Raw genomic sequence first — 26,731 nt, 5'->3', positions numbered from 1 at the left:
GATGTCTAAGTCTGTTCTTCTGAGGAGCCAGTTATTGTCCGCAACAGTGAATAACTTACTGAATGTACTGGATTTCTCCCTTCCTCGAGGTGACTGCTGGATGCTGGCTGCCCTGGGCTCCCTGACAATGCAGAAGCGATTTCTGGAAAATGTTTTACCAAAGGACCAAGGATTCCAGAGTGATTATGCTGGGATTTTCCATTTTCGGGTAAGTAATCTGCCGTATTTGTACTGCTCAAGCTTGGCTGGTTGGATTATTTAGGGATCCGAACATCTCAACATCCTTAAATGCTTTGGTTCTGAGAACTAATTAAGAACTCTGCAGTAAATCCCAAATTTTTGAATGGTTCCTCCTTTTCCAGGTGGTACAATCAAACTCCAGGGAATTTGAAGCCTTTTTCTGAAAGTTATGACTTTTACCCACTCCAGAGGTACAGATACCAGTTGTTTGGATGGATCTGTGTACACAGATAGTCTAGATGACATTCTGGTTTCTGCTTTGATTTGTTGTGGTTGTCAGTGCTCTTATGTTTTTTTTATCTACTTGGACTCATTTTCTGTTTTCCAGTATGCTTCAACTTTCCCTATTAGCTGGGTAGCATTTACTTGAAATTGCAAATCCTGGGAGACAGGTCAGAGGAACAGATTCAGAGAGAGGAGCAAAGTCCTGTAGTAAATTTCACTTCCTACCAACCCTTGATATTCTCTGAATCTCTCAGGTAAGAGACAGGGAGATGAGAGTGACTGTCAGGCCCTGCTCGCTTGCATCTGAGTCAATCAAATATCTTATGGGATTAGAAACATTTGCCATACCATTAAGCTCTGAAAGCTAAATGGGAGGTAGAGAGAATCAGTATATTACTTGGCCACTCATCATTTTCCTTTTTTCAGAAGTCTGTTTTGTTATACACAGAGAGCTCTGGCAGTGGCACTTCTTTTACCCCTTGGAGCTCTCACGGATCAGCACCAGGAAGATTATCTCATAGGCAGGATAAATTTCTGTTCCTTTGCTCCTCTGAATATCAGATGTTTCTGCCTTGGCCCTTTTCCAACATGCAGAGGTGCACTACGTGAGGCAACCTAGCTGAAGGGATTCTAGACCACTTAAAAAGATGCAAGCTAAATTTTCTCTCATGAGAGCTCTGAAAGGATTAGTTAGGAACAATCCTTAAATCTTAAGCAATATAAATACCTTATGGTATTTGAAAATGTTTTTCCTGACATCTCATCTGCAAATCAATGCAACTGTTTCTGGCTTTCCTCAAGTAATGAACCCCTGAGAAAGCTACTCGGAATGGAAATGACTTCTCAGCAATGTCTTTCAATTACTCCATCAAAGACGTTTTACTGCCATCCACAGGCAAAGCCACCAGTCCTCAGTTCAGTGAAGAATCTCAAGACAAATCATATAAGCTCCAATTTTTATATTAGCATGCTGCCTCTCAGCAGTACGAGGGGTTGCTCCAGGCTTCCTCCACAGTGCTAACTGCTCATCAGCAAGAATTAAGGGTGTTAAGCATTTCATCAGCAGTAGTTAAGATGAATAGCATTTCTGTCTAGAGAATACTTACAATGACTTTATTTCACCAGGAATGTTTAAAGAGCTATGTAAACTGTGCAACTGGGACGTCAGGCTCCACGTAACCTCCAAAAACTTAAAGGACCTACCTGGATTAAGTTAGTTTTGTGTTTTTACAGGAATCCCTTTTTCTGCTACATAAACTGATACCTCTGAGGCAGGATCTGCCACATGTGAGCAAGGAGTAGCTCAGCCTGGGAAAAGAAACAGAAATGTTCCTCAGGGACTACAAGGGCTTATGGCAAAAGGGAATCTGATCTGATCTGGTCTTGTCCTTTTCTAAAAGAACAGCTCACTTTGAGGTTTTTCATTGGCCAAAGCTGGTGAAATAAAATGGTAGACTAAATCTATTGCTGGCATACTTCCACTGGAGGCCTTAGCATTACTGCAAATAAGAACTTGGCCTCTTATGACTGTGAATCATGCTAAGGTACATTAATCTGCTAATGACTCTGGAAATGGCTTCTTTAGGCCTTCCCCACGGACCTCCTTTCCAGCCTTCTCCATTAAAAGGTTCCATCAGCTGGAAACGTCTGCTCTGTCCACTACCTGCATCCTCCTCATCTATCGAGGAGACGGATAACACCTCAAAATGATCTTTAGTCACTATACTGGCCCTCTCCACAACAGCACATATCTGAGTCTTAATAGAGATATGGAGAAAGGAAAATGTAGGGACTTGATAGAGACTCTCTGGCCAAAGCTGTGTTGCAGGGGAAAATCCAAGTGTGAGGTTCACCAAACTGTCTGCTCGACTGTTTATCAAGTGAAGCTCTTGCTGTCACCCAATCATATTAGCGTATTTCCCATATTGAATCTTTCCTCCCACTGACTGCAGGACTGTTTGTTTCCAAATGATATCCTCTGCCATGGGAAATACAGTCATGTGTAGCTTGGTCCACAAGTTAGACCATTAGCCTGAAATAGTTTGGGAGAGAATTTGCACATACCCATGCTTTAGATTAATTCCTGTGCTGCTTCAAGAGACAGTTGCTTGGCATGAATATAAGCTCTTAAAAAAAAGGCTCATTCTTTTCTTCCTCTTTTTTCTTTCTTTTTTTTTTTTTCCCTTCAGTTCTGGCAATTTGGAGACTGGGTGGATGTAGTGATAGATGACCGGCTGCCTTTCCTAAATGGCAATTACCTGTCTGTACACCCTCGAACATCAAATGAATTCTGGCCATCCTTGCTGGAAAAAGCATATGCTAAGTAAGTCAGTTCTCCTACCCAGTGCTAAGTGCTTTATGGGGTGGCTTCACCCCCTGCTTTATAGAGATCGCAAAGGGAGGAACTGAGGCTCACAGCTGCATGTCCTGCGCTTTTGTAAGAAACTGGCTGTGTGCAAGCACAGGATCAATATAACCTGGAGATGTAGGTCTCATGCTGAGGACCTAAATGTATTCTGTCCAACTCTGGGATGTTAGTGCCTGAGAAGTAAAATGAAGAAGGTAATGATTAGCTACACAAAGGGGCTGGGCTTCCCTTCATTATTTTAAGCAAACTTCTTCACTTCTGCGTTCCTTTCTATATTTTTTTGTTTAAAACTGCAGACTGTGCAGGGATTACCTCTGTAGTCACCAAGAGACCATGCAGATGTTGGGTGGAGACAATGAGATCAGAAGGTTATCCTTTAGCATTTATAATGCTGCCTGTTATTAAATACTCTGAGAGAAATTCCCATGCTAGAGTGAAGTCTGAAGGGCTGGGGCATGGCAGACGTGCCCTGGAACAAACTGTTGTGAAGTACAAAATGGTAATGAAAGCTAATTATTTCAGCAAATCCGGTTGAGAATCAGCAAATGCTAACTCAAGAATAGGATTCTTTTTTTGTCCTGAGATATTTCAAAGGAGTTGACTCAGGAGCTGTTACCAGTTTGCTGCATAAGATTTTATTTACAAAGCAAAGCAAACTTCTACTAAATTAAATTTGCAGGAGATGCTCTTTATGAGATTCCCACTTGAGAAGCTTTTCCCCAGCGCCTGTGACTAATTCTTTTCATCCGTGGAGGACAGGGACAATTCTTCAAAATACAGTTAGCCACAGACTTCATTTGATTATATACATTAAATACAGTGTGCATAGTGAGGTTTAACAGCATGATCTACCTCTTCTAAATACAATGTGTTCCAGCTTATTTGCTGCCTCTATAAAAAGCATGATAAAGACAGAAGAACTGTGTTGACAACATCAAATTATTGCCCTCTTGCACTCTAGCAGAGGAATTTGGGAACAGTGCTGAAAATTTTTTTCTGTTTTGCATTGGAAATACAGAGAAATAACCTCTATTTTCCAATTGCAAAAGGAATTCTGGTTGTTTCTGTGAAGAGCCACGACAAAGTATTACGTAGGAATTAGCAGCTCGCCTTCATTTAGCTGAAGCATCCATTTAAGCTAGTCGTGTTTGGCTTCCTTCTGGTTCGGAAGAAAGAAACTGAATACTTCAGGATGAGACTCAACTCATCTCCCTAAAGTGTGTCTATTGGCACAAGATGCACCTTACGTATTTCCCACTATCCATAATGACTCTAGACAGGTGCTCCAGGTCTGGGTGAATACACTGAATGAAGTCCCCCTGCCTCATTCATCCTAGAGGACATGTGTTTGTCTGGGCATTTATTTCAGTCATGTTGCCTTTCATTACCTGACCTCATTACCTGGCCCTAACATCTCTGGCTCTCCCATTTTCACTGTCTCAGTGCCTGTGTTCATTTCAGAAGCCATCACTGTACGCTGTTTAATAAAAGCACGGTGTAAGGACTACTGAAATTTTTTTCTGTTCTCAGGCTGCAGGGCTCCTACCAGAACTTGCACGGGGGCTACATTTCTGATGCTTTAGTAGACTTCACAGGCGGAGTCCAAATGCAGTTCTCATTAAAGGACCCCCCTCCTTATCTGGAGGACATTCTGAAAGCTGCTAGCAAATCTCAGTGTCTGATGGGATGTAGCACCTCAGGCCGGGTGAGTCACAAGGCCAGAAGCACATCTTGGTTTGCTATGTTTGCATCAAGTTTATTCATTTGAGTGAAAAAAGGACATCCATAATCACTCTGTTTCATGGTCACAGCTCATGGATGCCTGGTGAGATCCTGGCAGCAGAAAGTAAATAAGGTTATGCGATGTGGAATGTAAAGGCTTTTGGGTAGATGTAGATGGTTTGAATGCGGATGTGAATAACAGTTGTGGATGGAGGGAAGATGCACATCCCTCTCCGAGGGGCCTTCTTCCCATTTTGACCTTGATAGAATCAATTACTCAGCTGTCTCTTAGCTGTATCTCCTGGCTAATTCCACTGTGACCGAATGCTATCTTCTTGCAGCAGGGCTGATTTTGGTCTTAAAGCTTTGCAACTGATTCTAGCAAAGCCAAAATGTTCCTGTCTTCTGTAAGGGGATACTGTTATCATATCATGATTTGCAGGCTACTGATATGAATGCTGGGAGGCTGGAAAATATTTTGTGATGTATTAAGTACTTTTATTAAAAGACTTGACAAGGGCTTATATAGCATGTCAAGGAAAACTGCAAGGCATGTTCCACTGCTTCTGTATTGTCTGGTTTGTCAGGGCAGAAAGTTTGGCTATTGCAAACTGGTGACAGACAAACCTCTCAGGTCAGGTGCATAACACTGGGCTGCAATGAGATGCTGAGGCTCTCATCCTCCAAGCAGCCCAATCCACATCATGATGTAGTTGCACCAACTCTGTACCATTAAAAATTTTCAACTGTGGGAAGACATGTACTTTTGTATATTTCCTGAACTGCTCATAGCTGCAGTCACGTTTCTCTGGAGCTGGTACATCTGAGATAATGCTGAAATTAAAACTGAGTCTCTTTCTCCCATGCCAGTTCTGGGGGTCAACGACCATTCCTTTGCAGTATGGCAAAGAGATATAACTTATATTTTCACTCTTTTCCAGATGAGAAACACAGTATTAAGGAATGGGATTGTGCAAGGTCATGCATACACTGTCACAGGAGCCGTGAAGGTAAGACTGTGGAGTTGTTCCTGTCTTGTGGTCTCATACTGGTTGTCCACCACAGGGATGTGGAAGGCAGCCATACTGCTGTTCCATTCAGAGTAATTGTAATTAACTCTCCACCATTAGGAGAGATTTCTGAAAGTATTTAGTTCAAATTTTGGGAGATACAGAGGTTCTAGCACAATGAGAAGAGGATATCAGAATCCTGTAATTTTTCCTGATGAGAAGTTTCTGACTGGCCCTCCCTGGGTTGGGACTGGAAGGATCCCAAATCCTGTTGGAGAAAGGAGCGGTCTCTTTTAGCTTCCTGCTGCTCATGATATGTGCAGAAAGGAGAAAATGTATGTCTCATTTACAGGAGAGCCAAAGCATCCCATGTGCTGCAGGGAAATGTTCAGGAGATTGCCCAGGCCATTGGATCTTTGCATATGGGAAGAGAGTGTCGTGGCATTTTATTTTTCCAGCACTGTCAGTGTATATAAGGAGAGCCAGAAGCAAAAGTGTACTTCTCCTGTCCACTTCTGCCATTTCATTTTCACTCTGAAGGTGTGTTTCTTCTGAGGAAAAGGAAGAGAGGAAAGCACCAGAAACTCCAGATATGGAAGCCATGATATTGTAGAAAGACAGGTTTTGTTTATCATCACTCTCCATGCTGACTGTCAACATTTGCACGATGCAGTCAAGTGGCCTCCTCTCCCAAAGTCTTTGCTAAGACACAGTGTTAGATGTGCAGAACTTGCATTGGACTTTCCCAGAGCTGTTGAAGTTGTGGCACGGCAGCAAGGCTGCCATATCTGTGTCAACTTTCTGCTATTTGCTATCCTTGGAAAAGCAAGGACATCTCCATCATCACTCCTTTACAAGCAGGAAAGGGAACTGTCTTTTTAGCTGCAGTTAAGCCAGGCTTCCATAGTACAGAAGATGTATTTTATCTCCCATATTATCACTGAATATCATGCATATGAAAAGCTGTGACTGAGATTTGGTTTGTTTTTTCCATCTTTACAGATACGATTCAAGAACCACTGGGAACATATCATCAGAGTCTGGAATCCATGGGGCCATGGGGAGTGGAAGGGGCCCTGGAGTGATGGGTATGGCCTCAAAACTTCTATCATCTCCTAAGGCAAATCACTCTTGTATAGACTTATTATAAAAGTACCTGTACCTGACACCCATTATAATGAAACAAACACTTCTAAATCAATTCACTGTAAGTCTTGATGCCAGTTGCAAAGAAATCCAACTGAGAAAACTCATGAAGCATTGCTTTCATATGTACTCATCGCTAAGCCTAGCTCAGGTATACCTTTTTGTCGATGTGGGCATTTTTCTCAGTTGGTAAGCTGCATAGATTATTGATTATGTTTATCTTGCATTCAACAGAAAGTACAATCCTCGCTTAATTATAAACATGCTGCTTAAAAACAATACATCCGACTGGCTAATGTGCCCTCTGCACACTGATGTGATATCAGCACTGAGAAGCATTAGGGGAGAGGCAGGATTTCCCATTCCAGGATGGGTAACCCTAAGCAGAGCAAAAGTGCCCTATTTGCTGGCCTTGGTTATGAAAATATTAACACAATTCTGTTCCCATGTGCAGTTACCTTACCCCTCTTGATCCCTCTCAATTTGATGAACTGGGTAGAGGAATAGACTGGAAAGATGGAAACTTGTACCTCTCACAGCTGTTTGTTCCTGTTTGCAGCTCTCCAGAATGGGACTACGTTGAGCCTGAAATTAAGGAAGAGCTTTACAGAAAGAAAAATGATGGAGAATTCTGGTATTTCCCAACTGATCCTTTTGTCTATCAGGCTTTCTCTTTGTGTTTGTTATAAAAGAAGAGTCATTTGGGCATTTGTTTTCTCTGTTCTTAGTAATGGTTCAAAGCACTCCTGTGTTAGTTGTGGGCAAACAGCAAATTGTTGCAATGGTATCAGAGGAAACAAGGCTTGAAGAAGTGAAACTGACCAATACTATGCCACAAGCTGATGGGAAGAAAAAGAAGTAGTAGTAGTGAAAATCCAACTTGGTGAGACCTAGTGATTTTGTCACTCTCTCCAAGTGACTAGCTTGAATTTCAGACTGCTCAGAGGAATAAGTAGCTGAGGTCCTAGGGCTCATGCACCTGACTGCTCTGCAAGGCTTTTCACGGCCTCTGGTTATTCTCAGATCCAGTTAGCCATGGGTTAGCCATTCTCTGTAAAAGCTCTTGTCCTTCAGAAAGTGCACACTTTCCTTGAGGAAGACGGGAATGAACAACAAATTAGTCTGGGATGGACACTGCAGCTTGAGCAAAGCATGGAAGGCAGGACAGGACACTGCAGTGGGATAGCACAAGGCACTATGGCAGGGATGTGCTGGGAATAGCAGAACTCCATCAAGGCACTACTGAACATGCCCTTTAATTTTGCTGGGGCTCTACGTGCATTTAGGGCAATCCAAATGCACTAAGAGCTAACTTCTACTGCTAAGTATCAGCCAAGCTTGTCTGTACCCTGTACCATGGCTCTGTACCCTGTTTTGAAGACACTGAGGGGTTGAACAGGAATATCCAACTGGTGTCTCAGACTGAAAGGTGCAGCTTTCTCCTTTGCAGGATGTCCTGTGAAAGCTTTCGGGAGCAGTTTTCCTGGCTGTGTGTTTGTAACTGCACCCCAACGTTTCTGGACTTTGGAGATCAGCACCACACAGGATGGTCTGTGGACAGGCACATCAACCTGTGGAGCCCGCTGCTCACTACTGGCAGGAGTGACTATTCTTCTGGTAATAAATGCTCCCTGCAGTCTCCTCCTCTACACCAGGGCTTACAGTGAAACATTCGCTACGAGCGCCAGTTAGCAGAAATATTGATTGGTAGTTGTTAATGCCTGCTCTTTCTCATTACAGCACCTATCAGCTAGAGAAACAGATAGAAAGAAAGCAGTGGCACTGGCTGCTGAGTTGGGGAAAAAAAAAAAAAGAAGGCTTGTGATTTAGAGATCCTAGGCTGCCTAAAATCAAAACGTGCTTGTCTATGTTCTTTCAGCCTGTTGAAGTAGGTGCTGCAGGGGACCTCATCAGAAAGTTTGGTCTGGCAAATATGTGACTGGTCCCCCAGAGAAAGAGGTACTCTGGAATTAAATGGATATAGAATGAAAGAATTGTGCTACAAAGCTCGGTGTTCAAAGGTAGAATGTCTCTTGACCAGATAAGACCGCACATTTTACTGGAGTGCCTGAAACACAGCATAACCATCTGATCAAAAGAGGTGATTCTCTCCTTATACTTAGTGCTGGTGCAGTTCTGAGCTCCACAATACAGAAGGGATGTTAAGGTCCTTGAAAGAGCCCAGAGGAAGGCAACAAAGCTGGTAACAGGGCTGAAAGGCATGTCCTGTGAGGAGAGGCTGAGGACTGGTCTGGAGAAGTTTTCAAGGCCACTCAAATACATGGCTTCATGTCTAGGTTGACTTAAGTGGATGCTGACACCTCAGATCTTTTTCCTCCAGTTTCACTTCTTGTCAGGGATGCTTTTGTTAATTAAACCTTTGGCCTTTTTGTTCTGGCCCTCAGCACCGTCTTCTGCATCACAAACAGTAGCAGGTAGGAAGAGGAGGATATCTTTGGATCATTTTGTGCTTTTCATTTATGTGCTTATGATCTCCAAAAAGCAGTACTTTTCAACTCAGCCACAGGGTCAGCTGGGGGATTGAAAATTGCTGCTTTCCTGCTTGGGGAAAGTATGCCATGTAGGTGAAACAGAGACAGGTGGGACGCTTATGACTTTGCCAGAGATTTCTAAAATGATTAATGGGCAATTAGTTTAACTCTAGATTCCTCAACCCCTGCTAATAAGGTAGGGACTGCAGTGCTTTGTTGCATCAAAAGCATTTTGGAGAAGTAATTAGCTCTTCTTCTGAGTCTTTATAAGCAAGATCTAACACAAGAGGCTACTACTGGGACATCTGAGTGGCTATTACTAATCTAATAATACTTCCTCAGCAGGTGCAGTTTCAAAGAACCCTCAGTATTTCTTCAAAGTAACAAATTATGACCCCAAATCCTACAATGTGGTCATTTCACTCATACAAAAAAATGCAGAGGGTATGCAGGATGCACAAAAATTGAAGATTGGCTTCTTTATCACCATGGTAAGCACAGTTAGATATTATGTAGATACTGTTGTTTGCTACGTGGCTTATTATACCTGTACATGTAAGTGAAGGATTTAATTGTCTTTGGACTGTCTTTTGGAGAGAAATCTATTTGGAGCAAGTTTCTGGATGTCTTCCATATTAAGATAGACCCAACACAAGAAGGACGTAGAGCTGTTGGAACAGGTCCAGAGGAGGGCCACAAAGATGAAGAGAGGGCTGGAGAAACTCCCCTATGAGGATAGGCTGAGAGAGTTGGGGCTTTTCAGTCTCGAGAAGAGAAAACTCCAGGGGGACCTTATAGGGGTCTTCTAGTACCTGAAGGGGGGCCTACAGGAAAGCTGGGAAGGCTTTTCTTCGGTGCCTGGAACTCACTATCTGTACTAAAGGACAGCCTCTGTGTGGGGCATCTGCCAGCCCTCAGGGTGCCAAGAGACCAGCCATGCTGCTCAACTAGATCTGCCACTCCTGCTAAATAGGAAACCCAGTCATTCCAGCACCCTCATCAGCTGTCCCCCAACAGTCACCAGACATGGAGATCCCTGCATGCACTAGTTTGGTACATGCCCATCTTGATTAAAAGAATCTTTGGTGGGTTGTCAAGGCATAGCTCTACAGACCACTGGAAAGAGGTTTTTGTTTAGTCGGGAAGCAGTCCAGGCAAAAGGTTTGGTCTGTTTTCATTTTGTATTTAAAACTTGCTTTGATTTTCATCTTTCTTCCCCTCCAGTTGATTTTCATTTTGTTTTGCCCTCAAGGTCAAATGACATTTGATGAGCGTGTCACTTCTGGCTGATGTGACCTCTGTGAGGTGTTAGCCCATGGCTTGCCTCAGGCTGAAGTTGACTTTGGCTCCAAGATGCTCCCATGCAGGAGCTGAAGGGCAAAGTCAGAGCAGCTGATCACCAGAGCAATAGGATTTCTGTGGAACACCTTGGTAATGAAGGAAAGATGTCCTTAGTGCTGCTACTCCCTCGGTTTATTCACAGTGTCTACCCTCAGTGCCTGAGAGTAGTCAGAAGTGGCATCTTAATGTAAAAAGTTTAAGAGGGGGCTCTTTTCAAAAAGAAAGTGCAATTGCTAAGATCCATGTGGTTCATTCTTCCCCCTCAACTGCTTTTACTTCCATTATTCATCAGCAGCATTATTCGTTGTTTGGTATCATTTGAGGCGCATCATACTGTCATTGGTAAGGGTATCATCCATTGGCAGGATGAGAGGGGAATGTAGCACAGGCAAAGATGCAAACCAGAATGGATGTAGTTGGTAGCTCTGTGAAGCCTTTAATTAGGTATTGATGTGGAGAACTAATACATAGCTGTGAGGGAAGTTTAATGTTGTGTGATAGAGCTGGGCAATGTATGGAGTCTGATTCTTATCTCACACCAGTTTTGACTTCTTTGAGATATTAATCTGCTTCTGCTTTTTACCAGAAGGAATGTAGAATGAGACACAAAAGTAAAAAAGGATTGTGCCATTTATTTCTTCACAGTGCTGCCCATTTCCATCTGCTCAATATCTGACCCATAATATTTGGCAGTCTGCATACCTCCCAGCCCTCTGTAACAGTAGTCATCTTTTTTCTCCCTCCCAGAATAGCAGTTTTATGCTATTTTTCTCCCGAAGGCATGGCTCATAAATAACCCTGCCATGCTGTACAACCATTCTAAATGGAATTTATACATGCTGAAGTATTTGGGGGAATGTGTTTAGTAAGGGTTTTTATTATGCTATCTTTACATGTCATTGTAATAATAGCTGTTGCATTATATTAGTTTCATCTCAGCAAACATACTGGAATAACACAAGAAAGATGAGAACGTTCTGTTTCCTTGTGACACTTGCTGGAAGGTTTGAGTTGTGATGCTTGAAGCACTGTCATCAAAGTGAGATGCTTAGCAAGCTCCCTGGGTTATGCTAGATCTCAGGAAGGTTTTAGTAAGAGCATCCTTACTGTTAATTGAAGTTCTCTTCAAAGCCACTTAAATATATTTTCTTATTTTCCTTTTTTCCCCACTTCTTCCAACTTTTTGTATTATTGATGTGTTGTTGGACAAAGTCTGTCTCCTGTTCAAGCTTTCCATGCCTCTGGGAAGGTTAAGGTATATCAGATGCAGTGTAGATCCAGAGAGTAGTGGGAACATAAGGCTGCTCTGGGTACACTTACTGATTGACTTTGATTCCTGGCATGGAAGGTGAGATAACCAGCTTTGTTTTTCTTTTAGGAGAACTCCAAAGTTCTGAAACAAGATTTCTCCCTTACCCGAGACGTGAGCAGCTGCTTTAATTTGAGCCCAGGAACTTATGCTGTCATTCCTGCTACAACAGAGGACCGAGAATTTGAATTTGTCTTACGAATTTTTGTGAAGAATCAAGACTACAATGAGTAAGATAATGACAAGTACTCCATACAGGCCCCAGATTTGTTGTATGCCAGGATTTAACAATTTAATGTCGAGATAACTGATGTAGCAATTTGCTTGTAATGTACTCTATAAATGTGCTGGGACGGCACAGCCAAGTGTTGAGGACTATGTTAAGGGGGATCGTTTGTGTACTGGCAGATGCATAGGTGGCCATTGCAGAATAGGGTAGTAGCTCATCAGTAGCCATCAAGGATCCTTTGGTATGGAGAGCAGCACAATGAGCAATAATTATGGAATATGCCCTGCCAGCTTGCAAAGAAATCTCTCTTTAATAGAAGAAGGACTGCAAGCTTCTTTTTCCTAGCAGCCATTATGCAGTTTTGTATGTTGTGCCAGCTGGACCCTACATGGATCAGGTTGTTGGCAAAGATGCAAAAAGCAGTGGAAGATTTGGAACCCTTCAACTAGTGATCAAATACACAGGCCAATACGGCTCCCCTCCATAAGAGAGGGGCCTTGAAGAATAAGCGTGGTAGAAAAATAGTATCACAGTTCCTGCAAAGGCAGCTTCTATTGCATTTGTGTATAAATATCTGGGTGTGCTTTATTTAAAGAGCAAACCCTGGAGCTCAGCGTTACCAAACAACCTTAGGGATCAGATGTGCAATGCCTTTCCTTCAGTAAGTTTTGCAGAATAGATGACTGCAGCTCTTATGTCACAAGTCCATATCTTCATAATGAGATTGTTTTCTAGGTTTTGGCCTTCAGTAAAAATGGCTCAAAACCAAATAAGGCAACTCCTTAGTTATGGACAACAAACATGAGTAGTCTGTGCCATGGGCTAGTCTGCCTTCAGTGTGATGATTCATGCACAAGAAGGTTCAGCCCTTGGATGTAGCTCATTCCAGGAGAGCTTGTGACCCTTACCTTAGTAAGCTAAGCAAGGCATGGGCATGCCCTTCCCATGGGTCTTGCAGCACTCACAGCATTAAGAGGTTTGTTCAAGGGAGAAGGGAGCATCAGCGCCATGTGATCAGAGGGCACTAGTTGGGCTCTGTGCTCACTGTCTGGGGACAGGTACCTCCTTGTGAGGCAGGACAAGCTTTAGAAATGTCATAGACAACTGGCTTGCCTGATCTCTCTACTGAAAGCACACCTCCAGCGTTAAATGTTAACTGCTACTAAGCAAGCCTCAGAAGGAATGATGATCCCCAAATCACTGTTGCCTTTTTACAACCTGGATGCTATGTTTATCCCTGACTATTAAACTTTTTTGTGTGCCTCAAGGAAGGACAGCGCTGGCTTCTGTGTGGGAAGATTAGTCCTGACATGCTCTGAATAAGACCAGTTATCCTTTCTTTGCTGCTGCTTGCAGGCCCAGATGAGGGAGGGCAACAGCCCCAGAGCAGGCACTTTGATCTGCTCATATTTAGTTGCACAGGGAGGTTTGCGACCAGCACAATAGAATTGACTGAGCTGGGGCAGGCCGGGAAATGTGAGTGCTGGGCTGTAGGCTGGGCAAACAAAGTGGTCGCTGCCTACCTCCTGCAGTGTCTGCAGAACATGGAAAGGCCCATTTTCTCCCAGCGTGATGTGACTCAACTCTTTTCTAGGAACGCAAACTCTCAGCTCAACCCAATGCTGCCAATGGTAAGAGTCCTTGAAAACTGCTACTGATACTGGTGGTGATAAGCTGGGGGGGAAGCATTTCAAAGACAATTGATTCTTGCAACGTCTGTAAAGTGGGTATGCGTCCAAGGAGAAGAGAGGGAGAAACTGATTAAAACTCCACAGCTCAGTATAGCCATTTTTCAAAAAACTTCACAGCTGAGAGCAGAGTTGTACATGCTCTCCCCAGAGGAATGGCTTCTCTTAGTGTTTGCATTCTATAAAGAACAGGAGTTCATAGAGGTGAGACACAAAGCAGATTTCTGCAGATTTCCACCTAGCTATCTTCACAGACGTAAGGAAAAGTGCACTTTAAATCTGGGTGCACCTCAAGTTCAACCCACATTTCAGCCTGTCCTGCCCAGTTACCATCCAGTTACCATTGGATATTAGGAAAAAATTCTTCCCAGTGAGAGCGGTGATTCTATGGTTCTGTAATCTGTTGCTGGACTTCCTTACTGTGAACTGTGCATGTTGTCAGACCTGGTCCAGTCCATGCTGCTGTGTCACTGATCATTTGCAAAACCCTGCCACTGAGCAGGCTGTCATTTATAGCAGTGTAAATTCTATGTGGGTCTGTGAAGCCAAAGGTGCTCCAAGAGAATGGGAAATGGAGTCCTTCCCTTGTGATTCATTTGCCAGCCTGCAATTAAGCCCCATTAGAGAGGTAGCATAAATGGTGGCTTATTATCTCTTCCCACTGACAAGCTGTCAGTTTACTTGGCTGTTGTCATTAGCCAATGTTTTGACTTTGACAAATTATGGTACCCACAGTTTCTGATCTTATTTAGGCAGTTGGACTTCACTAGTATGAATAAAACTGAAGGCATTAGGGATTAAGCTCAATTTTTTTTGAAACTTCATGAAGTTAAGGATATTTCTCCGTATTGGTTCCATAGAGAGCTGCAGTTGTTCAGATACTATCAAGCCTGCTTTTGGGGTAAGAGAGAAGGGAAAAGTCAACACTTTGTTCTATTCTCTTGGTTCATGCCCTTCCTGGTGCATCTTCCCATGCTCTGAGCCAGTGGTTTCAATCAAAGGTTTCAATCAATAAAGATCAGTCCTGGTATTTGTATTCTCGTGCACTGACTTGCTGAATTCCACCCCAAGATGTTAAAGTTGTCGTCCCCAAGCTCCCTCCCAGCTGTGCTAAGTGATAGCATCCTAACAGTGTTTCCTCCTTCATTGCAGTGGCTTTCTTACTCCTAGTCCACTTTACGTTAGGAATGTTAAAACTGAATTTCTGCTGTTGATTCTCTAGCCTTCTCTGAAGCGTTGTTTGATCTCCAGACCGCTGCTTCCAATTGTTTTGTAACTGAATTATTTATGTGCGCATTTCTTATTTGATCCAGGATGTACCAAGACAGAAACAGGACAGCTCCTATAAGGCTATCTTCCTAAAATATGCGAAGCAGGTACACTGTCTAAAACATCTTGCTGAAAAATAATAATATATATGTAAAAAAAGGCACGTGGAGTTGCAAAAAGAAAACTAATCTCCAGTGATCATACTTGACCCATTTATAAAAATGTTCTTTTGGAAATGTAGCTTCATCCTTAAGGGGGCACCCTGAAAATGGTATTGATTTACTTGCCAAAACCCCCCAGAAAAACTGGAATTTAGCTGGGACAGATTGGCTATCCCCATATTTCAGAGAAGGATTGGAGATTTTGGACTTCCATGTGTACTTTTTTTGGCTTTGGTTTGTTTATGTACAGAAAGCAATTAGAAAGCTTTGGGTATTCCCTCCTCTCATCAGCATCATTTTCCATTTGCTTTTGCAGCAGCTGGAAACCAAACATCAGTGAGTGTTTGAGTAATTGATTCCTGCTTTTTCTGAGCCAAACTGTGTGCATTCACAGGAGATGCGTTTAATGGCTTAATAAACCATTATAACAAAACTGCTTGACTTAGGAGAACAACAAAAAAAAGTATATATCACTGCCGAAAGTTTTTGCAGTTAATAGTTGTATCAATGCACTGAGGTGAAAATGAACAGGGCTGCCCTGCTGAAAGTCCTGGTGGTGTTTCAGGCAGGGAGGCATTCTGGTTTGCTGATGGTTTGGGTGGCTCAGAGAGAAGCAGGCAGTTCTGAGGGTTTGGTGAAGAGAATGTGGATGAAAGGAGCAAGTGCTCCCATCACCACTGAAAACTGATGGAGCCTGTGGCTGCCCTGCAGATCCTCACAGGGAAGGACGGAGAATGGCCCAGCAGCAAGTAGGGCTTTGGTGTGCTTCTGTGCAGGCACAGTCACGCATCCATCTGATAGAGGTCCTTCTTAGTTGCCATGGTGCATAAATAAAGATATTTGGGGCAAAAGTGAGGCAGGAGTAAACTTTGCTCTCACAGACCTCTCTTTATTCTGCATTAGGGCTCAGCTATTGATGCTTTGCAGTTGCAACAACTTCTTAATGACATGGTCCTGCAAGGTAAGGTTTTTGCCTTTGGTGCTTCCCTATTCTTAGTTAGTGTAAATTAGAAGATTTAGTAACATCTTTAAGTATTATGTATGTGTGTGTATGTGTATGTGTGTATACATATACACACTTCCCCTCCCAGTTCAGTACTGGGAGGGCCTTCCTCATCACTACTATTTCACTGATCCTTATTCCAAGAGCCTTCTGCTTCCAGCAGGGTGAGTAGATGGATCAGGACGGTGCAGAACAGCTACCTGTGAGCACCAAATGGGAAAAGAGATAGTGGAGGTTTTCAAGAAGGATCAGTAGTCCTTCAGTGGACCTCACCCCTTGTTGCTGTTTGAGAACTTTGAGCTAGATCTGGGGCTGTGTAGTTATAAGTGCCTTCAGACTGGTGTCCTTCTCCCCAATGGTGGTCTGAATGTAGGGCTTGCTTTTGCTGATTCTGTCTGTTATGTCAATCCTTGCAGATGAAATGACCAGCCTGGGAGGAGAGTTCAGCTTTGATTCATGTCGAGCCATTTTAGCTCTGATGGATGTATCCTTTCAGCAAAAGCAATAAAATTCCCCAGTGTTGCTCATCCTTGCCTTGAGTTATGGCTGAGCTGAGCATCCCAGTGTGAGAACCTGCATGTTAAAATTAGCCCCATATTCCTCAGTAAATAGCTGCCACAGCCTATATGCAGGACTTTGCTATGTATGGCCTGGCTCTGGGAGCATCTCTGCTGAAAGGTGGGAGTCAACCTGTGTGTTCATACCTTCTGCCAGCAACAAATTCCTTTGCTCTCATTTTCCATTCTGTGGGGCCCAGGGCTTTGCTAAGCTTCACTCTCAGATTCAGGCCCCAGGCACAGGTTGGCGCAGCCACAGAAGCCCGGAATGTCAGCTCTCAGAGCTTGCCAGCAGAGATGCTGTAAGGGAAAACACTGTCTCTGCCCAATCACAGCCATGTGTCTGAGACTGGCAGGCCATTCATCCTTCCCAATGTGCCTTCCCTATTTAGATGGATCCACAGTCATTTTATTGTTAACAACACTGGAAATACATTGCTGGCCATTGTAGAACAAGAAGACTCCTTGATGAAAACATAAATCCTCCCTTGTGTGTTTTCTCCCAATTGCTGGCTCACCATCTCTTTCCTTCCATGCCTTGGAATAACTTTGAGACATTTTCAGATCTTTAGAAACTGACAGGGAATGAATAAAAGTGCTGTGCAATCCCTCTCTTTCCAGGTTTCTCCATCTTGCAAGCAAAGAAGTTTCCCCCCTTTCCAAAGCAGCCGCTAGGCTAAGTGGGCACTGTGAATGCGTGGCACGTGCAAGCAGCTGACAAAGCCCTGCTCTACTTTGATTCAAGGTGGATTTTCATTCTCTGGGCTGCATACAGCCCACATACAGTGTGACCTATCCTGGCCTGCAAAAATGATAGCAGCTTTTTTTAGTCAGGTTTCACTTGTGGGGTCATGTAGCTTGTAGTGAAGTGTTTTCTTGCTTGCAGCATCTCCATGGCTTCTGAGAACAGGCATCAGGATCAGCTCTGTGTGTTCTTGGCTCCTTCACTGCCTCTTCTCCCAGAAGGATCCAGCCAGAGCTGATCTCATGCTGTCCCATGCACAAGAGCACGTGTGGGCTGGAGCGTGAGGTTCTGCTCCTCCTCAGTGGCTGCTGTGCTCAGGGGCCCAACGTCAGCTGCAGAGATTGCTTCAGGAACCCTTGTGGTTAAAGACATCATAGAAATGGAAACCTTTTGTTGTTTGTGAGCATAGATATGAGCAGCTGCACAAATTGCCAGAAAAGGCAAATTTAACTCTGAGCATAATTGGGACCAGAAAAGATCTTGTCCTTCTAAACACAAAGCAACAAACAGAAAAGGCTGCATCTTCAGGCTCCCTTTACATCAAGGCAGCATCCTCAGCAATGAAGGCATCACCGGGTTTAGCTCATTAACTGCTTGATTCTTAACTAAATGCACAGCTCAATTCAAATGGACAACTCACGCTGCAGGAGTTTGGGAGCCTCTGGCGAAGTGTCACCAAGTACATGGTATATGGGGTTGCTCTCTCTTCTCTGCTACCACCATACTCCTGTTTTGTTTTGCTTTTTTTATCACCAAGGTGCAGACACTGCAATAACAAAGTAGTGTGGGGAAAGATGTTGCCAAGATTGCATCTTTAGTAGGTCAGATTTCCATCCTCTCACGCAAAGGCTGAGGGCAGGAAGCAGGAGTGCGTGAAAAGCTGTGAGCGAGCAACCAGGGGCTTTCTGAAGTGGGAAAATGTAGGAAGGCCAGTTAGACTCAGGATTTTATGCAAATCTGTGGCCACCACTGGGTATTCTTTTTAAAGCCTTCTTTCTTTCTTTTTTTTTTTTTTTTTTAAAGTCTCTGCTCTGAGAAAAGCATTAGATTTGGAAACAGTGTGGATGCCAGCTTGGTATTTAGAGCCTCACCTAAGTTCAGGCAGCTTCCCTGAGTCAGGTCCTTCTTCCTCCAGTCTTACTGCAGAAGGGGAAGATTCCTTGAAGCCTCCGAGATGGGCAGACTGTGCTTTGTTCTGTCTCTCTCAAGACAGTCTGTGGCCACCTAGGACAGTGGGGTGCCAGTTCCCTGCTAAGCAGCAGTGCCTTTCCCACTGACAACACCTCAGGTTTGTTGGGAAAGATGACATTCTGGGACATGGGGACTCCTGGCAGATTTAATGTATTACAGACAATGTGTTTTTGTCAGTGGAAGAATGAGTATTCCTATTGTTGCCTGTGCACATAAACCAGGAAAGTGACTAAAAAGGCTTTCACCCACCCCAAAGTGGAGTTTTTTTATGTTATAATATACTGACTGAGCCTTCTGGAAATGGTCTGTCTTGTCATGGTCACCCTATCTTATCTGTTGACTTCCTTGCAGTGAATTTAGTAAGGAAGGAAAGCATCCTACCTAATTAGATGTAGCAATACATTTGAAGAACAGTGATGAAGGCCTGAAATCTGCCTTTCTGCTGTTTTTCAGGATCTCTTCAAGAGAGAAGACAGAAATCGTTCTGGATTTCTCGATGTATCTGAACTGAAGAGTGCGATACAGACAGCAGGTATGTCCAGGTGTGCTAAGCAGCTCCTGTCCCTGCAGAAAAGGATGAAAAGAAGAAAGGGCTTTAGGAGTAAAGCAGTTTGGAATGCACAGAAGTGCCAGTTGGATCACAGCTCTGCTCAGAATACAGCATTGTTTCAGGGCACTGAGACAGAAAGCTCATTTTGCACAGAAACCTTTTCTTTGCTGCATGGCGCTGTGCCCACCTGCCCCCTCCCATACAGGAGCATCCACCCTTTGAATCACAGCAAGGGAAACAGCAGAGATGCAGAGAAGTACAGCCTGCAGGTTCTCTCTAAGTCATAGATGAAACACACAGCCAGAGAAAGGAGCAGGGAGCTTGCACATAATCCAATTCCTGCAGTTTCTCAGGGAGGCAGTGACTAAGTCTATTATGGAAAGCCACAGTGACAGGCATTTATTTAGTTTGCACTGACCTCTGTTGGCTACACGAATGCTGAAACTTGCAGTGAGTGCATAATGCCCCTTTGCACAAAGGAGGCATTATTGCTGGGTTACCTCTCCAGAGACTTTGTGCATGAAATATAGCTCACAGACAGCAAACCTGCTGGTAATCGTGCAGTAGAGAAACTCCCATTTGTATATCTGGAACTTGGAGTGGGTGCTGTCCCTGGGAGGAACATGGTGAAGAAGCACTGTTCATGGGAATCATCAGCTCAGAATGGATGTGTAACTTTTTTGTTGCTGAGAGGTAAGCAAAGCATTTGCATAAGCCTGAGCAATGCAGCGCTAATGTGCCAAATGGCAGTGAAGAAGCTGCCAGGCCACTTGTGCTAGAGCGTAAACTGGGAGAAGCAGCAGCCAAAATGGTGCAGCTATTGGAAGGGATAAGCACAGATGTATTTCCATTATGTAAATATTGGATATTGTGTGTGAGATTCCTGCTGGGGACCTTCTCCAGGTAGGCTTGTGCAAACAGGGTTTGTCATCGTGCTAACCCACCTCCATTAGTTGCATCTCTCCCCATAAAGCTGTAGAGAAATCATTCTCTTCTTTTCAAACTAATTTGGCTTCATTATGAATTCATTTAAAACCAAAAAGTCTAGAACTGGTTGGTAAAAGGGGGAAAGGCATTTCACTTGCCACTGAGCTGCTAAAAACTTGGGATGAGCAAATGAGACTTTCTGGAATCACAAAGAATGCGTTAGCTTGAAGCTATCAGTGCATAACATTTCTCTTTTATTTGTAAATCAGCTTTTAGACCAAAAAATATTTAAATCATGTCTTAGGTAGCCAGCATATTTAGGGTAGTTTTATTTAACTTATAAAAGAATCATTCTAATAGGCAACTTTTGTTCATTCAGTTGAATACCAATTTCCATCCAAATAGACTGTGACACAAATACTGAATAACCAGCTAATAAAAAACGAAATGCACCTTTCACCATCTTCTGATATAAGAGAAAATGTAAAAATTAAGAATCCTGGGTATGCAGTACTGCATAATAGCAGTATGTCCTACTCCTGTTTAGGAGAAGACGCCGGCGGTATTGTGAGTGCTACGTTCAGACTTTAGCAATTATGCACCATAGAAAAGAAAATAATCATTTATTAGAGGAAATAAAAGCTAAAAATGCAAAGACAACCCTAGAATCTTTAATTCTACAATAACCACAATTCATGTGATGAGAAGGGCTTGGATTCCCCACTACCCTGCCCCAACTCTTGCTCCCACAGCTGGGGGAAGGCATGCTGCTGTGCAGGGGCCCAGAGGGCACCCAGTCTGACAGGGAGGAGGGTTTATCTGTAAGAGCACGAGGCCAGCAGGGCCACTCTGTCACCCTGCAGTGACCCCAGGTACTGTCCTTCTGCTCCCTCGCACAGGCCTGCCCGTCAATGAGCAGATCCTGCGCCTGATGGCCCTGCGCTACGGCGATGTGTACAGGAGAATGGGCTTTGCTGACTTCGTGAGCTGCATGCTGCGCCTTGAAACCATGACCTGTGAGTCCTGGGGCTTTATCGCAGGGTGCCTGCAAAGCCAGGCTGACAGAAGGAGGCAAGGGAAAAACTGCCAGACACCATAATACAGGCTTACGGAACTGCATGGGCCGAAAATCTAGGCCCAGCCATGCCTTTGGACTTAGGCTTATCCTGAGAGCTCCCATGCACTCAGACAGACTAATTTTCCCAAATGTCCCTGCACTGGTGCCCTTTCGCTAAAGCTTTAGCATCCTGCTCTGCACTAGATCTTCCTCCAGGGTGGCATTGCCCACACCACAGGAGGGAGACTGTGTTCACTCATCTCCTATGAGTGAATCAGGGAACTGTTAAGGTTGGAAAGACCTCTAAGATCATCTAGTCCAACCATCGGCCCATGCCTGTGACCACTCCAGACCACATTCCCTCAGAGCCATATCTCCATGGTCTTTGAACACCTCCAGGGATGATGACTCCACCTGGGCAGCCCATGTTCCAATACCTCACTGCTCCTTCTGAGATAAATTTGTTCCTAATACCCAACCTGAACATCCCCTGGTGCAACTTGAGGCCACTATCTCTCATCACTCTTATCTGGGAGAAGAGACCAACTCCTACCTTCCTACAACCTCCTGTTAGGCAGCTGTGGAGAGCCATAAGATCTCCTCTGAGCCTCCTATGAAATGGAAGACTTTCCTTCTCTTTTTTATTTCTATTTCTTTAACTGGAGAGATATTCCCTCTGTCTTCAGCACAGTTTTCTCCCAAAGTTTTGGTAAGGAGAAGGCGTGAGACCCTTTCAGTGGGAAAACAAATGCATTTCCTCTGTTGTGTCCTTGTATTGTCTGGCAAGGAAGGGAGTGACTGTAAACGAAAGTGCCTAATTCTGTTTTATAAAAGCATAGTTTTTACTGCTATAATTATAAGCATTTTGACTGGAAATAGCAGTAGTTAAAGAAATCCAGCAATTGTAACCCACATGCTAGAACACTGCTACAGCAATTTAGTTCATCTTTGGAACGAGCTGTGTTTCAGCAGCACGTGGAGTTGGGGGGTTATTTTTTGCCCACGTTTTAGCACTGATGTTTTAGGAATCACCAGTTGTCAGCGGATCTGCCTGGGTGATAAGACCGCCTAAAATTCCATTTCAACAGAACACAGAAGCAGCTCGGATAGTCAGAGCATGTCCCAATCTTAATACTTTCACTAAAAACGCAACTTTAAAATATCTTTATTTCTATGATTATGTCACTTACCGTAGATGGGAATTCTTATGCCTAATGCAGTACCGTAGCAATTTTTTCATCATAAAAAAATGTCCTTTTAAATTTTAAGTGCCAGCTTAAAGACAACTCCTTTAAATCCATTTGGACAAGAATCTTTAAAAATTTCATTGCCTCCTGTAATGAGTGTCTAAAGATGTTCTTGAGCCTTTCAGTTATTGCTTTACAGAGGGTTTAATGTGTAATGCATTTCCCAATCTTTTCAATTCACTGTAAGATTTTTAGAAGAGTGGATACAGGAGCCAAGTGGAATGGATGTGGGAGCCAAGTGGAAAGAAAAGACATTCCACCTTTATGGAGATGTGAATGCAGCAGTGGAGACAAACCTGTCTCACTGAATCATTACTCATCCTTTCAGGATCGCCAGAGATGAGACCCAAACCATAAGAAACAGCTTCTTTGCAAATTCTATTTAACTGGAGGTAATGAAGCAGTAAAGGGGCACTTCTGCTCAGAGGCAACTTCAGCACTGCATTTTTTTTCCTAGAAAGACTGCTGAACATAAGCTGGCCTGCAAATACAGCCTTGCTAAGGACCTGGCTGCAACGTGGGCATTTCTTTGTTCTATGCACTTTCTTCAAAGCAGAATAGGGTGGCTGTTCTTCATTCTGTTGGTTTTCCTCCCTCCCTTCTCTCTGCTCTGGGTCATATAGGTAGCTCTGGTTGCCTTTGAGCCCAGAAAACCTTGTCCTAAGGAGATGATGAGCAGTGGGGCCTTGTGCCCTGTTCCTATGCTCTTCCAGGAGCCTTCCATTTCTCTAAAGCTGGGTAGGTTTTGAAACAGGCTCCTAGAGCAATGTTTCATTCAAGGACAGACAAACTTAGATTTGTTTTAACTTTCCATTACTGTTTATAACAGCACATTTCTAAGAGAAAAGTAATTTCAAAATAAATAGGAGCTCATAACGCCGTTTTTGTTTCATCCAAACACTTAGGTTTGCTAACGCTGCTTCTAGACAAACTGAAATAGAAATGTGCTTTTAGAATATCAGTGTTTGAATGAATTCAAATTTTCTGATGGCAGAGGGTTCTGTCAGAAAATGTTAAGCAACGTTAATTTCAAACCCAAGATGAATAACAGCAGCATCTGCATTTCTGTTCCCTGGAAAAACCTCGTAAGGCATACTAATGACATCAAGAGAATCATTTTCCTCAGGGCACATTGTAATCACTCACTGAAAGGGAGGATGGAAAAGGACCAACGCAAGTTTCGCCGGGGGAAGATGTTTCATTAGTCTGCTGTTCTCCGTCATCCTTCAGGCAGGAGGTACCACTGTAACAAATCACAGGAGGTGATGAAAGCAGTCACGTGGAGCGCTCCTGTTCCTATATTTTTGCTTAATTCTGGATGTGCAGTTGGGATGCTTTACTTGCTGTGATGCTAGGGTCGAGGCACAGGGGTGCCCAGCACAGAAATACAATGTGACCAGGCAGGACAGTGCATGTGGACACCTGAGTGAGGCAGAGCGCTCCAACACGAGGCCACAGCTCTGTTCCAGGGCTTATTTTGCAGTTTGTGTTGCACTCTTGCTTCCTCCTCCTGAAATAAGCTTTTCTTTGTTCTACTCCCAGATGCGTTCCAAAACTTAGCCAAAGGTGGACCACAAGTTTTGATGACGGTGATGGAGGTAAGGATGCTCCTTCCTTCTCCCCAGCTCCACAGCAGGACCATAGAGTTAAGTTAGCAGGAGGACGATGCTAAGGGTGCTGTGTCAGTGCTGTGGGTGTTGCCAGGAGCTTTGCTGCAATGTGGGTTTTACCTGGCTAGGTGTGCATAATGGACCTCAAGAGGTATTACCTGGGGACCTCTACTCACACAGCCTTACTAGTGTGAGGACAGCTCAGTGGTGGCCATCCACATCCAAAATACTGTCCGTCCCGTGCACTCCCAGTTCTGTCACTGGTGGAAATGTTACGTAATGTGGCTTTGAGGAAGTGACAAAAACAAACAAAAAAAATCCATGCCCTCATTTCATACTGCCCCATCTGTTAGTTCTGGACTACAAAACAGTTTGCTTTTATGGAAGAAAGAGCAGACAAGTGCTTGCTGTTGCTGTTTGTCTTACGAAGCACAGCCTAGATAGCTAGCTGAATGGGGATATATTGAGCTTTTCATCAGCCAATCTGAAGCAAAAATCCTGCTGTGCTCCATAGTGATGTGCCTGACTGCTGCATTTTATCAGTCTGGAAGCTATTTTTTTTCTGATAAAACAGTGTTTAAAAGGTTTTATGAAAAGGATAACCACATTCTTAGAGCCTGCTATCTCTTCTGCTTGCAGCCATGCAGGTGCCATCCTTTCCCAGCAATTGCTCCCACTGCAGCTGCTGCAGTAATTTATCATGGAAAGTTACATATGGAAGGTGTTTCTGGGTCTGAACTGTAGTAAGGGAAAAAGACAGCTTCAAAACCCCTTAACTGTTCTGTGCAGGACAAGAAGACCACAGTGACTGGGTCCCAGCCTGAAGGTACTGAGACACAAGGCTGAAGACTTAGTGCAACATCACTATCTAAATATGCCTTTTCCTTTTTCCAGTGGCTGACTCTTGTCATGTACATCTGAAGAGTTGTCAGAGCTCAATGTGCTGGTGAGAAATCTCCTTAATACTGTACACACTGAGAAGGGGTAGGTGCCCTTACATTGGCCATAGGGAACACAAATGGGGGGGCTTTACAGACAGCTCACCCTGGGCTATGGTTGGATTAGAAAGGAAGGAAAAAGGTGAGAGCTGCAGTGTGAAGGTACTGGGGGGGGATTGCAATGGCATCTGAGGGCTGCAAAGGGAAATGGACAGCAACTGGACTTCTGGCCTTTTTTGCTTGGGGAATTGCTGATGGCACTACAGGGTGCTCAGACTGCCATTGGCTCAGTTTGCCACTCCATGTGAGGTGACACATTTACAATAGACCAATTAGTAGAACTTAGCTTTTTTGTCTGCCACTGAAGTGTGAAATTACTCCTGCACATCTTACCTAGAAGTGGCAAATTTAAAACCAACTAGAGAGTGGAGATGTGATCTTTTTGTCAGTTTGATAGCCCATTTTTAACTGTATTACACAATTTAGCTTACTTTTGAACAACAATCCCCACCTTGTGTTTCATTCGATGCTTGCTACCTCCACGTCAGGACTGGAGAGAAGCATTAGGTACCCCCAAACTTTACTTATATCTTCCAGTTTTGCTAGTTGGTTCTAGAGAAGGACTCTGCCTTTTCTACAAAACTTGTCCCATTAATAAGCCACCTCAGCCTCATACTTCGGTTAATCCACTGGGATGCAGCTGTTCCCAATTGCAATGGTAAGGCATTAGTGGTGGTTCCAAACAGCTGGCACTGAGGAGAAAACAGAGATGAAAGCCAATCCTTAGAGAAAGGGCATGGTGAAGAACCAGAAGTGCCCGGCTGATGTGTTGAGGTTGGACACAGAAACTCACTGTGCACCTTTGAGCAAAGTCACAGGCTTGCCTTATCAACCCTGTTCAAAATCTGAGTGGGGAAAAAAAAAACAAAACCAAACCCAGGGTCTTCATTGGAATTCAGAGACTGCATCCATGTGAGGCTTTCTATAGACAGATTTTGTGATCATAAATAATACATAAACAGAACGTCTGGTACCTCACATCCTGTTTCTGAAGGCAGTTGACATTGAATGCCAGCTTCAATGAGAAGTTAGAAGGGAAAATAGATAATAAATCCCAATCCTAGGGGAGACAGACAGGTGGATTCAGAACCAAGGCTCTGTGCCTTTCACCCTTGGCTCCAGGACAGTGTTCGTGCCCAGCTGCTGCCCTGCCTTGGCTGCTAATTGCAGCTGCTGTGTTCAGCTGCAGCAGGAGCTGGGCCTCACTGCTCAAGACTTTCACCCTTTCAAGTGTGTTTGTAGTTATTTACCTGAAGGTTTGCCCTTTGCAGACTTGCCTTGGACAGCACACCTTCCCTTTGTCACAACAAAGCTGTATTTTGGTGTATTCATGCTGTGTAGAAGCAGGTTATTAACAACACAGCACCCACCCCTTGCACCACATGGTGTTATTAGGTAAATATGAGACTAGAAGGATCTCACTTTGGGGATTAAGTTGCTTAAATTACTGCCTGCAAATGATATTCATAGTCTATTTAGTCTCCTTTTCTCCTTTCATGAATCATTCATAAACCGATCATAACTTCTGCAAATAGATCATTAATCATAATTTTCACTTACCAGTTTTGAATGAAATTTTGCCTGTAGGGTGTTTGTAAGCTTTCACTTCAGCAGTTCCCCACTTGCTTGCAAATGTTGATTGGGCA

General features: G+C 43.7%; 2 protein-coding genes across 7 annotated transcripts in view; both read left to right on the top strand.

Moving 5' to 3' along the window:
* Positions 1-26,731, top strand: part of ALK (ALK receptor tyrosine kinase) — a 751,299-nt gene that overhangs the window by 405,323 nt on the left and 319,245 nt on the right. The window lies entirely within an intron of this gene.
* The window catches only part of LOC100543660 (calpain-13), a 35,435-nt gene that overhangs the window by 7,647 nt on the left and 1,057 nt on the right, over positions 1-26,731 (top strand). For 2 of the 5 annotated variants that reach the window (XM_010706519.1, XM_010706520.3), the window contains exons 4-21: positions 90-208; positions 2,655-2,788; positions 4,364-4,538; positions 5,497-5,565; positions 6,568-6,653; positions 7,271-7,345; positions 8,162-8,328; positions 9,546-9,694; positions 11,923-12,083; positions 13,677-13,713; positions 15,084-15,146; positions 16,104-16,161; positions 16,620-16,687; positions 18,123-18,191; positions 19,150-19,228; positions 21,073-21,189; positions 24,020-24,075; positions 24,982-25,033. In XM_010706519.1, the coding sequence (XP_010704821.1) occupies positions 90-208; positions 2,655-2,788; positions 4,364-4,538; positions 5,497-5,565; positions 6,568-6,653; positions 7,271-7,345; positions 8,162-8,328; positions 9,546-9,694; positions 11,923-12,083; positions 13,677-13,713; positions 15,084-15,146; positions 16,104-16,161; positions 16,620-16,687; positions 18,123-18,191; positions 19,150-19,228; positions 21,073-21,189; positions 24,020-24,075; positions 24,982-25,008 (1,709 nt within the window). In that variant the 3' untranslated portion in view covers positions 25,009-25,033. Of the gene's footprint in view, positions 1-89; positions 209-2,654; positions 2,789-4,363; positions 4,539-5,496; positions 5,566-6,567; positions 6,654-7,270; positions 7,346-8,161; positions 8,329-9,545; positions 9,695-11,922; positions 12,084-13,676; positions 13,714-15,083; positions 15,147-16,103; positions 16,162-16,619; positions 16,688-18,122; positions 18,192-19,149; positions 19,229-21,072; positions 21,190-24,019; positions 24,076-24,981; positions 25,072-26,356; positions 26,481-26,731 lie in introns of all 5 variants that reach the window. The other 3 variants (XR_792379.3, XR_002111585.2, XM_010706521.3) reach the window with 3 other exon arrangements.

The sequence above is a fragment of the Meleagris gallopavo genome, chromosome 2 (genome assembly GCF_000146605.3).
Source record: "Meleagris gallopavo isolate NT-WF06-2002-E0010 breed Aviagen turkey brand Nicholas breeding stock chromosome 2, Turkey_5.1, whole genome shotgun sequence".
Taxonomy (NCBI): Eukaryota; Metazoa; Chordata; class Aves; order Galliformes; family Phasianidae; genus Meleagris; species Meleagris gallopavo.
The sequence above is the reverse complement of the archived record's forward strand: the minus strand, read 5'-3'. Positions and strand labels throughout refer to the sequence as shown.